The sequence below is a fragment of the Glandiceps talaboti genome, chromosome 21 (genome assembly GCF_964340395.1).
Source record: "Glandiceps talaboti chromosome 21, keGlaTala1.1, whole genome shotgun sequence".
Lineage (NCBI taxonomy): Eukaryota > Metazoa > Hemichordata > Enteropneusta > Spengelidae > Glandiceps > Glandiceps talaboti.
The window spans coordinates 8,391,373-8,404,039 of NC_135569.1; the positions used below are offsets into that span (position 1 = coordinate 8,391,373).

At 36.0% G+C, this 12,667-nt stretch overlaps 1 protein-coding gene across 1 annotated transcript in view; it reads left to right on the top strand.

Moving 5' to 3' along the window:
- LOC144451131 (polyamine-transporting ATPase 13A3-like) overlaps nt 1-12,667 on the top strand; it is a 44,749-nt gene that overhangs the window by 17,359 nt on the left and 14,723 nt on the right. Inside the window, exons 5-17 of the mRNA XM_078141903.1 lie at nt 1,819-1,942; nt 2,953-3,107; nt 3,505-3,574; nt 4,609-4,743; nt 5,255-5,321; nt 6,062-6,193; nt 7,083-7,259; nt 8,260-8,370; nt 9,154-9,200; nt 10,063-10,251; nt 10,833-11,039; nt 11,258-11,362; nt 11,924-12,077. Coding sequence (XP_077998029.1) covers nt 1,819-1,942; nt 2,953-3,107; nt 3,505-3,574; nt 4,609-4,743; nt 5,255-5,321; nt 6,062-6,193; nt 7,083-7,259; nt 8,260-8,370; nt 9,154-9,200; nt 10,063-10,251; nt 10,833-11,039; nt 11,258-11,362; nt 11,924-12,077 — 1,673 coding nt within the window. The remainder of the gene's footprint in view (nt 1-1,818; nt 1,943-2,952; nt 3,108-3,504; nt 3,575-4,608; nt 4,744-5,254; nt 5,322-6,061; nt 6,194-7,082; nt 7,260-8,259; nt 8,371-9,153; nt 9,201-10,062; nt 10,252-10,832; nt 11,040-11,257; nt 11,363-11,923; nt 12,078-12,667) is intronic.

Genomic DNA, 12,667 nt, shown 5'->3' on the forward strand with positions numbered 1-12,667 from the left:
TTGCCATATACATATACATACATAATTACATTGTACATACATACATTCTCTACAAAGCCTTGTTTACTTTACATGTATATTTGTTTTGCAGAGAATTTCCCTACTCTAATACAAGTCTTGTGATTTCTCATCAATTTGCCAGACTTTTTTATTTGTTTTTAACTTGTTTGATCATGGTGATACATTATCTGGGTTGAACTTTCTGTCAGGATTGTGCCATTTGACCTTGACCTTGACCCTCAATGTTAAATGTCAAAGTCTCACTGTGCCTTGTGTATCACAGTCCATGCATATAATGTCACATCATTGTCATGTATGTACATGTATGTATGTCATCAACTCATAGGTGTCAGATATTCATGATGTATGAACCAGGTTAGGAGTAGTATTAATATGTTCCTTGGTTTCGTAACCACCGATGCACACAAACCAAATCCGCAAATATATGTGAGGGTGGGGGCAGTGTGCCTTCCAAGCAAATTTGACATGACACTGACACACACACAATTTCTAGTGACGTACCACAATTTGGAGTTCCCTATCTCACTATGTGGTGACTCACAAGAAATGTCAGTTTTTCTCATTTTGACTCACAACAACAAAATTTGGCTATCATTAGAGGGCACACTGATGGGGGTGGGGGGTGGGGGCTATGTCTTCTACAGAGACTTGTTTATGTCATTTTCAGAGAATCTCCAAAGTGTGACGATTTCTCATCAGTTTGCCAGACTTTGGTTTATGTAACTTGGTTAATCACAGTGATACAGTAAAAAAAAATCAATTTAACATCTGTAATTGTTTCAACATCTGTGACCACCCTAATTATCATATCGTCATTTCTGCATTAAAAGGAATTGTCAGCTGGATTAGTGTTAAAAATAGAAATGTCTCATTTATTGCACACAAGCCATTACATACATGGACAATTGATGTAGTAATCAGGCAAAAAAATATAATTCTTTGGTTCCGGTAACCCAACCCAACCTAGTTTTTTTATTGCCAAGCCTTAACTTTTTAGGGTAATTTCATGAGAGCAAAATTTGAAAATCAAAAATTTTGCAGTCATGAGAGAAATAGTGAGATTTTATGACATTATTATCTTGTGATCAAAGCAACATGGCAGAATAAAGTGTAGCACACAATGTTGTCTGCATATCATACAGAAAGTATGATCACATCAATGAGAAATCTCTGTTGACCTCTCTGTACATTGAAACAACCTGAACCAGACCAAAAATTAAAAAAAAATAAAAAATAAAAATTCCCTACCTACCCCAGTCTGTTTTGAAATTGGGTGTTATTGGAACCACACAACTTCCATTGGCCTCATAAAAGATATTTTGTTTCATTTTATCAGAATACAGCATTTGTACACCTCATGCTGCTTGAAAATAAATAAACATAAAACAGCAAAATTGTATACCTTCATAGTGCATTAACACATAATACAGATTCCTTTATGATATACCTGGTACTCATATAAAGAAAGCATAAATAGCAACATTTCTGCAATTTTTTCAATGCTTGTAAAATAATGACCATGATAATCAAATGTATGCACTTTATTTTGGGCTTTTAAAAGGAAGGAATGTAAATTGCAAAGTATCTGCATCACTTTTCACACTTGTAAATGGATAAACATAATTTTGTTTTTGCATGACCACTCTACGCTATAATTGGTCATCACTCACATAAGCCATACAGTTAAGAATCTAAGACTAACATTCCTTGCACTTTTGTTTTCATTGTTGCACTCCTCTCGCATATTTTTGTTTCATACTTTGCATCGCTTTGTGTTCCTCATTGTAAATTTCGTAGGGTTTCTTACCATCATCATCATCGTTCCAGTCAAAATACCAGCCAGGAAAGAGATCGCTGCACAAGTATGAACTCCTCCGAAGATGATGACACCGTGGCCTTACTTGTAGACAGTGAAAAAGAGGTAAAATATTGGATTTTAATGTTTTTGCTGAGGATTGGAAAACTTTAGAACTAACATGAGGTATACACTGTACATGTACATGTATGCTAGCATGAAGCCTGAAAAAATATGAAGTCTGAAGGACTTCGAAGTTTGTTTTAACAGAGTTATAGAAAACGTTGATCCATAACAATAGAGTAATCCTTAAGGGTTGTCGGTGGCCGAGTGTTTAAACCACTTGCCTCTTACCACTGCAGTCGAGGTTTGAACCCCATTCAGGGTTTGATTAAATTTATCACGCTGTAAGTAAGAAATGTGTCATTCAGTTTGACTCTACCGAACACGCAAATTTTCCCCGGGTATTTCGGTTTCCTCATGCATTAACACTGAACCCATGAGGGATGGCCCTCACTGGACTTCTTGGGAGACAAATGTTTATACACTTAAAGAACTATCCAGTATAAATAAAAGATTATTATGGCTCCACTGATAAGATCATAGTCCAGAAAACCTTGTATTGAATCCATAGCCTTTAAAGACCCAGTTTGGATTAGGATTCAAAGTTAGGTTGTTGAAAAAAAGTTGTCTGGCAGAGTTATAGAAAAAAGTTAGTCCATAGCAAAAGAATGGTCCTTTGTAATCCTTATGGCTCCACTGATAAGATAATACAAGAACCTTAGATTTAAACCCTGGCTTTTAAAGTTCAGAATTTCAATCCCACATTCTCGCATTAGTGTTATCGTATCAGTTAAAGGCCCGAGTTTCAATCCCACATTCTCGCATTAGTGTTATTGTATCAGTTAAAGGCCAGGGTTTCAATCCCACATTCTCGCATTAGTGTTATCGTATCAGTGAAGCCATGAAGATTACATAGTATTTCTTTTTTGTTCTGGACCAACTTTTTCTAAAGCTTTGTCAGACAGCTGTTTTTCACACCTCAATTTTAATCTTTTTTCAAAGTGGGCCTTTAAAGATTCACTGGTACATTTATTTATTTATTTATTGATGTGTAATTTTCTCTACATTTATAGATTGGGATGAGATATTTCTGTCACCAAAGAGTAACCTACGTATGGGACCAACAAATTGCAACTTTTAACAGACTACGGGGACTAGACTCTGGAACAAAATGTGCATCATTTTATGAAGATTTCCATGGTTTTAGTAGTAGTGATCAAGAGAAGAGGTATGTGCAACCGACCCCCACCTAGTTTTCACTGCCAACCCTAAATTTTTTTATTTTTTTACAAATTCAAGGAAATGTTAATAAAATCATGAAAATTGTGAAGTCTTGCCATAAATAGTGGATGTGGAAACTGACATCAACTTAAAAAGACAATATGAAACTATTCTTCCAATCTGTAATGGCTGTACATCTGATAGGAAGAAACCAATAACACAGATGATTTGGAAAACAATGGAAAACATAACTACCTGAACTAGACATTCACACATGAAAAAAAAAAAAATAATAAAATCAAATCAAAAATCTACCTGCACCACCTTTTCCATGTTGGCAATCTCTGTAAATTGCTGTCAGGAATTTCACCATAACTGGTTTATAAATTATTTTTCTTTCTCAGGTTGGCTATCTATGGTAAAAACTGTATAGATGTCGAAGTGAAGTCATATGCCAAACTACTATTTAGTGAAGTAAGTTATGTATACACACACAGTCATATGCCAAGTCACTATTTAGTGAAGTAAGTTATGTATACACACACAGTCATATACCAAGTCACTATTTAGTGAAGTAAGTTATGTATACACACACAGTCATATACCAAGTCACTATTTAGTGAAGTAAGTTATACACACACAGTCATGTGCCAAATCACTATTTAGTGAAGTAACTTATACATACAGTCATATGCCAAGTCACTATTTAGTGAAGTAAGTTATGTATACACACAGTCATATACCAAGTCACTATTTAGTGAAGTAAGTTATACACACACAGTCATGTGCCAAGTCACTATTTAGTGAAGTAAGTTATGTATACACACACAGTCATATACCAAGTCACTATTTAGTGAAGTAAGTTATACACACAGTCATGTGCCAAATCACTATTTAGTGAAGTAACTTATACATACAGTCATATGCCAAGTCACTATTTAGTGAAGTAAGTTATGTATACACACAGTCATATACCAAGTCACTATTTAGTGAAGTAAGTTATGTATACACACAGTCATATACCAAGTCACTATTTAGTGAAGTAAGTTATGTATACACACACAGTCATATACCAAGTCACTATTTAGTGAAGTAAGTTATACACACACAGTCATGTGCCAAATCACTATTTAGTGAAGTAACTTATACATACAGTCATATGCCAAGTCACTATTTAGTGAAGTAAGTTATGTATACACACACAGTCATGTGCCAAGTCACTATTTAGTGAAGTAACTTATAAACACATGAAAACATTGATTGTGTATGAGATACACTGCTAATGAGTTTGTTCTGATTGGACGGATCATCATCATACATCACTGCCCTCTGCAGAGAGTCTTATCAGCCAACGTCGAAAGTGTTATTTTTTGTTCCGTAAGCCGGGAAAAAATGCTCTGGCTTGCAAGAATGGGACAGATATACATATATTGAGCTTTTCATAACTTCTTAACTCATTAAGTGTTACTAATATATGTTTTTTTAAAATCTTTTTTATATGTTTTTAGGTTTTAAATCCATTTTATATTTTCCAAATCTGGAGTGTGATTCTATGGATGGCAGAAGAGTATTATTACTATGCTACCTGTATTATTTTAATTTCTACTATATCTATTGGAATATCTCTCTATGAAACAAGAAGAGTAAGTATGGCCCTCATGTTGTCTAATAGCGATGGTACAACTGCTGACATCAGACTGTGGACGAACGAAACCTGTTAGATACAGGGAAAGTAAATAGCTGAATTGGATTAATAACACTTGGCTCAGCATGTAGGAAGTACAGAGACTTGTATTACATTACATAATTTGATAAGAACAGCTGCATAGCCTCTTTACATTCACAAACACATTTCCAGTTCCCCTGTCATTTCATGTACACGTAAAGAGGTTATAAAACTGTTCTTATCAAACCATGGTGTGTAATACAAGTCTCTGTACTTCCAACATGCTGAGCCAAGTGTTATTAATCCAATTCATTTGTTTACTTTCCCTGTTTGTAACAGGTTCCATTCATCCATAGTCTGATGTCAGCAGTTGCATATGCACCAGTCAAAAACAAGAAAGAGTGTATTTGAGATTTGTATGACTACATCTGACTACATGTAAAGTCAATTTATGTCAATCTTTACCATTTGTAACATTAATTTTACAGCAAAGTATCACGCTACGGGATATGGTTGCTCACAGTAGTTCAGTGCAAGTATGCAGGGAAAATGAAGGTAAGTATTAATACCAATAGTACTAGTAGGTTCTCTACAAGGGAGCTTACAATGTATGTGTGTAATCCATTGGTTTGTCTGTCTGTCTGTCTGCTCTTTCTATCAGTCTGTGTGTGTGTATGTATGTGTGTGTGTGTGTGTGTGTGAGTGTCTGTCTGCCTCTGTCTGCCTGTCTGTCTGCCTCTGTCTGTCTGTCTGTCTGCCTCTGTCTGTCTGTCTGTCTGTCTGTATGCCTCTGTCTAGCAGTCTGTGTGTGTGTGTGTGTGTGTGTGTGTGTGTGTGTGGCTGTCTGTCTGCCTCTGTCTGTCTGCCTCTGTCTGTCTGTCTGTCTATCAGTCTCGCTCTCTGTGTGTGTGTGTGTGTGTGTGTGTGTGTGTGTGTGTGTTGCTGTCTATGTCTGTCTCTGTGAAGATTATTTCCATTTCCTCAATGCAAAGTAATACTTAAAATTTACTTACTCTAATAGATGGGAAATGTGTATTTGTTTCTGACTGCAAAATTAAACCTGGTCATTACACATGTCATTCACTAATAAGCTTATTATTCTGTCCAATCATAGAATATGCCGCAGTGCTGAATTTAACAAAGTCATTAAACATGTTATTCACCTGGACTAATTAGCATAATCTATTTTTTCCAATGAGAGGATTAGATGATACATGCACTCAGTGCAGAATTTAACCAAGTCATTAAATGTTATTCACCTGTGCTAATTAGCATATTCTATTTTGTCCAATCAGAAGAGGAGACTGTAGATGCAGGCTTACTAGTACCAGGTGATGTCATTTTGATTCCGTCCAATGGTTGTATGATGAACTGTGATGCAGTACTGATTAGTGGTAACTGTATTGTAAATGAAAGTATGCTGACAGGTCAGTGTGTGTGTACACAGTCAATAATAAACCGTTTTTCATCTCGCGGCCGATCTCACAAGATCCTGCATGGCCCATTGCATTCATAGCAACCACAAGTGAGGGTGGTCAAGCTGAAAGTGTCAAACTCTTAGCAACACTATTGTTCTCAACTTCATCGCATATGGCCACATTGAAAGCTTGACCATGATCACATGTTTGACAACTGTTGTTGCTAGGCATATTTGCATAGCTCGGGTGAGATCTGCTACGAGATGTAAAATCCCTATTTATTGTGTACAAGTCCCGCTACAAGATTAAATTTGATTAGAATTGCACAACAGAGGAATTGCTATCACCCATTTGTGTAATCTTAGTTTTAGTTTGTGTTTATCTTGAAGTTAGTAAATGAAAGCCAAGATTTCCATAGTCATACAAGTTGAACAAGGGATGAATTAATGAAACCTGTGTAATGTGCAGTTAGCACCACGATATTGAGTTTTGTGTGTTTGCAGTGTTCTGTCTAGAATGTGGTCATGGCTGCTAATTTGCATACATTTACATACATATTTACATGTTATTAACATATAATTTGTATATGTGATGACAATAGTTTTGTGATTTGTGGTTAAAAGATTTAAAAGTCCAGTTCAGATAAGGATTACAATGTAGTTTTAGTAGTGAACAATTTAGTCTGTTGTAAGGTACTCCATGATGGGGCGCCCTCACACATTGGGTGAGAGAAGGTTGGTGAGGGTGGAACGGCGCAACATATTTGACAGTCTATGAACAATTTAGGTGTGAACAAAACATCATGTGAGATGTAAAAAATATACTGCCTAATTGAAACTATATACTCTCTCTACTTTGGTAGTAACTTGTGTCTTGACTTTTGTTTTATTTCACATAGGTGAGAGTGTTCCGGTCACAAAAACTCCTATACCACACAGTCATGACATCTCCAGTACAGAGTCACCATATTATAACCCAGATGAACATAAAAGACACACTTTATTCTGTGGTACTCAGGTCATACAAACCAGGTACTATGGAAGTGGGAAAGTCAAAGCTGTGGTTGTAAGAACAGGTAGGTCAAAGGTTAATCCTGGTTCACATACAGCAATGGTAGCTCAACTATTAGTCTTGTACTACTGGTTTTCCTGAATAAAGCTAAAAGATGATGATAGTACATGTATGTCTGGACACAGCTAGCACCCTCAGTGACAACTTTTGTTCGCTTGTAAAGGAGAACACCACTCCAGGAAATTGACTTTTTCATTTACTATGAGTTCTGGGGTCATTTCATGATTTTACATCACCTACAATTACTTGCGATTTCAGAGAAACATCAAGTTGATCTTGTGCCTTTATAGGGTATCTGTGCTATGGACTATTGCATCATGGGAGTCAGCAGAAATAATGTATTCAAGTTGCACACTGAATATTCATGAGTCTCCTGAGTTCCTATACCCTTCAGTGTAAAACAACTCTCATGAATATTCAGTGTGCAACTTGAATACATTATTTCTGCTGACTCCCATGATGCAATAGATGTTAGGGGTCTATCAACCAGACTATTAAATCAGCTATCAACACATAAATACTAACTACATCGTGACATGTTGATATAATGTTACTACAGTATGAACAATTCCCTCTGTAATCATCTTTTGAGAACAAAATATTTCAACAATTTAACTGAAAGGATAGTTGTCGGTTATTTGTGTTTACAGGCCGTTTCAAGTTACCATTCACCAGCTATGTGTGATACGACTACACAGAAACCATTCACAAACTGGACATGTTACACTTTAAGATGGCAAGATTGAATAAATACACTCATTTTGTCTAAATGAAATGAACTAACGTGGCACCATACAGACATCAAATGCAAACATCAATACATTGGTGCCCACATGTCAGTGTCTAGTTGCAGTATGGTATATTTCATAATAGGCAAATGTAGTAAGAAATTGCGTTCTTGCTATCTTAGTGTAGTGTGGTTTCTTTATCTTTTCTGCATAGTTGGATCAAATAGATCTAGTGAACAGTAACTTGAAATGAGCTGTATATCTTCTTTCATACAGGTTTTTCCACTGCCAAAGGTGAACTTGTCAGATCTATTTTATATCCTAAACCCATGGGGTTCAGATTTTACACTGATGCCATGAAATTTATCGGAGTGCTCTCTGTACTAGGTAAGATACTCATTTTATTCCCTCTATTTTTCTCTGTGTTCAGCTGAGCAAAATAGTATACACTTATTGCCTGGCTATGAGGGCTTAGTGGATGTCTGTTACCCCAATAGCTGTTATGTAGCAACTACTTCCCAAGGCTGAAAGCAGAGGGAAATAGCTGCTACACAACAGCATGAAGGGTAATATGACATCTACTAGTGCCTGAATAAGGCCAGGCAATAAGTGTTTTATTACACGTCACATTTCCCAACATGTATTCTTACCACAGTCAAAGCAAATCACTAGTCTTGTGCTACTGTAATAGTGCCCTATGGAAAATAGAAAATGAATGTTGCCCTCTGTATGCAAATTGAGGTCACTATGGGTCACTAGTCTGTACCATGTGATACAATCTAAGCCAATCACTGAAGGTTGTGTGAAAACATGTGTTATAATAATACACCTGAATATGATTGAATATAGTCCCCGTGACTTTTCATCATTCAGTTGATAAAAATGAGTGCCATAAGGGGCCTTGTCACAATGAATTAAAGAGAAGTAGAAACAAAACAATTGTGTTTCCAAAGATTTCCAATGACATAAAGGAAAATAAATGAGAATTATACGAAGTCCTGTACACACTTAATTTATGAACATTTATATAAATAATGATGGCTATTTTGAATGTTTTGGCGTGTGTATGATATAATGGAGTATATCTATAGTTGTGGGGACAGAATTCTGATGGTTTTAACAAATCCATAAACAGGCTAAGGATAACCATAATTTTTTTTAACCTTTCAGCATTACTTGGATTTGCATATTCTTTGACTATATTAATAATACGCAAGGTATGTGCTGTCTTTGTTACTTGTTAAATTATCAATGAATAGTGCAATAAAATATCAGTGTCTTCCAATATTTCGACTACTGACGGCCATCTTCATCTGGAAATGAGGCCATGACCTGAAAAAGGTCATGACCTCAAGCCTAAGGTGGTGTAAGTGTTAGAACGATTCCCCCTGGGTCTCTTACCGTACCAATTGTAGAGTGGATTCATTGTTCCTGTTCAGTGTTCCTCCTCTTAATTTGATTTGTATTGCTTCAAGTACTTTTCTGTATTGTTCTCTTGATGTGACCGTATTGCTGAATTTTTCCCAGACATTGATTAATGCAAACAAAACTATCTCTTCACTCACAATCCTGCTGTATCCAGCAGTAAAACTGCTTTTATGCCATGAGTAAGACAACATCAACTCGCAAAATTATCAGTGTTGATCATTGATGAACACTCCTTGTTTTAGCTGTATCTTTGGATGTCTGTATTATCATAGACCCTCCACAGACTCTCAACAGACTGGAGGGTCTGAGGGTTTATGGTATTATCATAGACCTCTATCCTACCAGGTCCCCAATTATACAGCTGTGTTGGCTGAGGCACAATCGTGGTTCAAGTCTTGCCCAAATCTAGGACTAAGTCATTCAGCAACAAACGGTAGTTATGGGGCTCAAACCTGCAACTTGCAGATTCAAAGCCAGCTTCTTTAACCATTCGACAATCCGACATCGTGACTATAAGAAAATTATTAAAATAGACTAAGTATAGATCTATATAAACCTTATGCCTCCATAGATAAAAATCTCACTAGAAGTGACAATTCTCAGATTAAATTTAACATAGATATGTTATCTGTAATTTTCTTGATTTTGCAGGTTGCAGTAAAAGACATTATTTTTAAAGGACTAGATATTTTTACCATTGTTGTACCACCAGCACTACCAGCTGCCATGACAGTAGGTACAGTGTACGCACAAAACAGGTTAAAGAAACAAGGAATATTTTGTATCAGTCCACCTAGGATCAACATGTGTGGTAAAATCAAATTAGTTTGTTTTGATAAGGTGAGTTAGGTATTGTATTGTATTGTATTGTATTGTATTGTATTGTATTGTATTGTATTGTATTGTATTGTATTGTATTGTGTTGTGTTGTATTGTATTGTATTGTATTGTATTGTATTGTGTTGTGTTGTGTTGTGTTGTGTTGTGTTGTGTTGTGTTGTGTTGTGTTGTTCTGTGCTGTAATGTACTGTGATGTACTGTACAGTACTGTACCATACCATATCCATATCATACCATACCATGCTGTGCTGTGCTGTGATGTGATATGCTGTACTGTACTGTACTGTACTGTACTGTACTGTATTATACTGTAATGTCATGTTCTGTACTGTACTGTACTGTACTGTACTGTACTGTACTGTACTGTACTGTACTGTACTGTACCGTAATAATATAAACCTACTGTAATCAGTTTGTCAGAACTTTGTCCATGCTCTAATATCATCAAAACTTGACTATTGCAATGCCTTTCTATATGGGCTGCAAGCTAAAGACATTGTCACTCCACAGCATGCCCAGAATACAGCAGCTAGGATTGTTTTATTTCAGAGTTATATTTTGTTTTCATAAATTTCTTACAGACGGGCACATTAACTGAAGATGGTTTAGATCTATGGGGTGTGGTCCCCCTTCAACAGGACAACTTCCTTCCTGTTGTACAGAATGTTAGTGAACTACCTAGGGGGCCTTTTTTGGCTGCCATGGCAACATGTCATTCCTTGACTATGATTGATGGAAACATGACAGGAGACCCCCTAGATTTGAAGATGTTTGAAGCTACCAACTGGGTAAGATAAAATACCTGCTGATATCATGAATATACACAATATCGTGCTCAGTACTAACATAATATAACCCATAGCATGCAAGAAAAGTGGTGTTCTTTACATACAGCTACATAGATGTATTGTATGACTTGTAACATGAAGGCCTGTGTTCTTTACATACAGCTACATAGATGTATCGAATGACTTGTAACATGAAGGCCTGTGTTCTTTACATACAGCTATTAGAGGAGCCAGGTAGAGATACCACTAAGTTTGATAATATCATGCCAACTGTAGTGAAACCTATTACAGCAGATACATTCCTGTCAGAAGACGTTTCTGAGGTGAGATATATATATATATTATTGGTTTCCAAAATGAGCTAAGATATTGAAACATTTTAAATTGTTGTTGAGTTGGAATAGTGTATTTGCATACTTAAATGCCGGGCTGTGGGTCATACAGACGTTGTGAAAGTGGTGAACTGCGCCAGGCAATGGAAAGCAATTGTTCCAACTTGTATGATTTCTGAAAACAAAACAAATCAATGGATATATTTATAATGGATACTTATTTTTTTTATTCAGATTTCATAAAATTCTGTAACTATTTTTATGCCAACCATAACAACTCTTGTAATTACAGTATTACTGCAAACGTGAATATTTTTTAAATTACCACCAGAAAATTTTGCTATTTTACAGTATTCAACTAGTTCTCAAAGACAAACTTTTATGAATTACTAAGCCTAGTGCACGTTTATGTACAAAAGATGCATTTTAGTCACTACTTATATTTATATTTCTGTTTCCAGTGAAATAAGCGAAAATAAGTCTTTGTTGAAAATTTCAAAGTTTGCAGTAATTACCCTACTTACTTAGATTTGACTTTTTTGTTCTTTTCAGATTCCATATGAGGTCGGTATAGTCCGTCAGTTTCCATTTTCATCATCCCTACAAAGAATGAGTGTTATCACTAGAACTTTGGGTTCTAGAAACATGGATGTGTATATGAAAGGAGCACCAGAAATGATTGCCTCTATGTGTGTCAAAGAGACAAGTAAGTGATAATGCTTGGCTAGGAGTGTACTAGGAGATGTCTGTTACCATGACTCATGATGAGGGTTGTTATGCAGCAATTGTTTTCCCCCAAGGCTGAAAGCTGAAGGAAATTGGTTGCTACATAACAGCATGAAGGGTAATATGACATCTACTAGTGCCCGAATAAGGCAAGGCAATAAGCGTTTATGACACATCACATTCTTCAACACATATTCTTTCTATAGTCACAGCAAATCCCTGATAGGACTTCCATGTTACATGAATAGTGCCCTATGGAAAATAGAATGTCGCTAGTGCCCCTATATGCAAATTGAGGTCACTATGGTTCATTAGTCCGTACTATGTGATACGATCTAAGCCAATCACTGAACACAATGTGTTATAAAATTGTTAAGTCTATGGGAAAACCATTTTAATATGTTACAATTCAAGTGTATATGTTTGGGGATTTCCAGTGTTTACATTATATCCTGACTACAGTTAGCGTTAGTAGTTGGATATCACCAATACACCACCATCACCAATGGTATATAACATTCAATAATAATGTTACTAGTTTTAGTTTGTATCTGTCTTAATAGTGTGTTG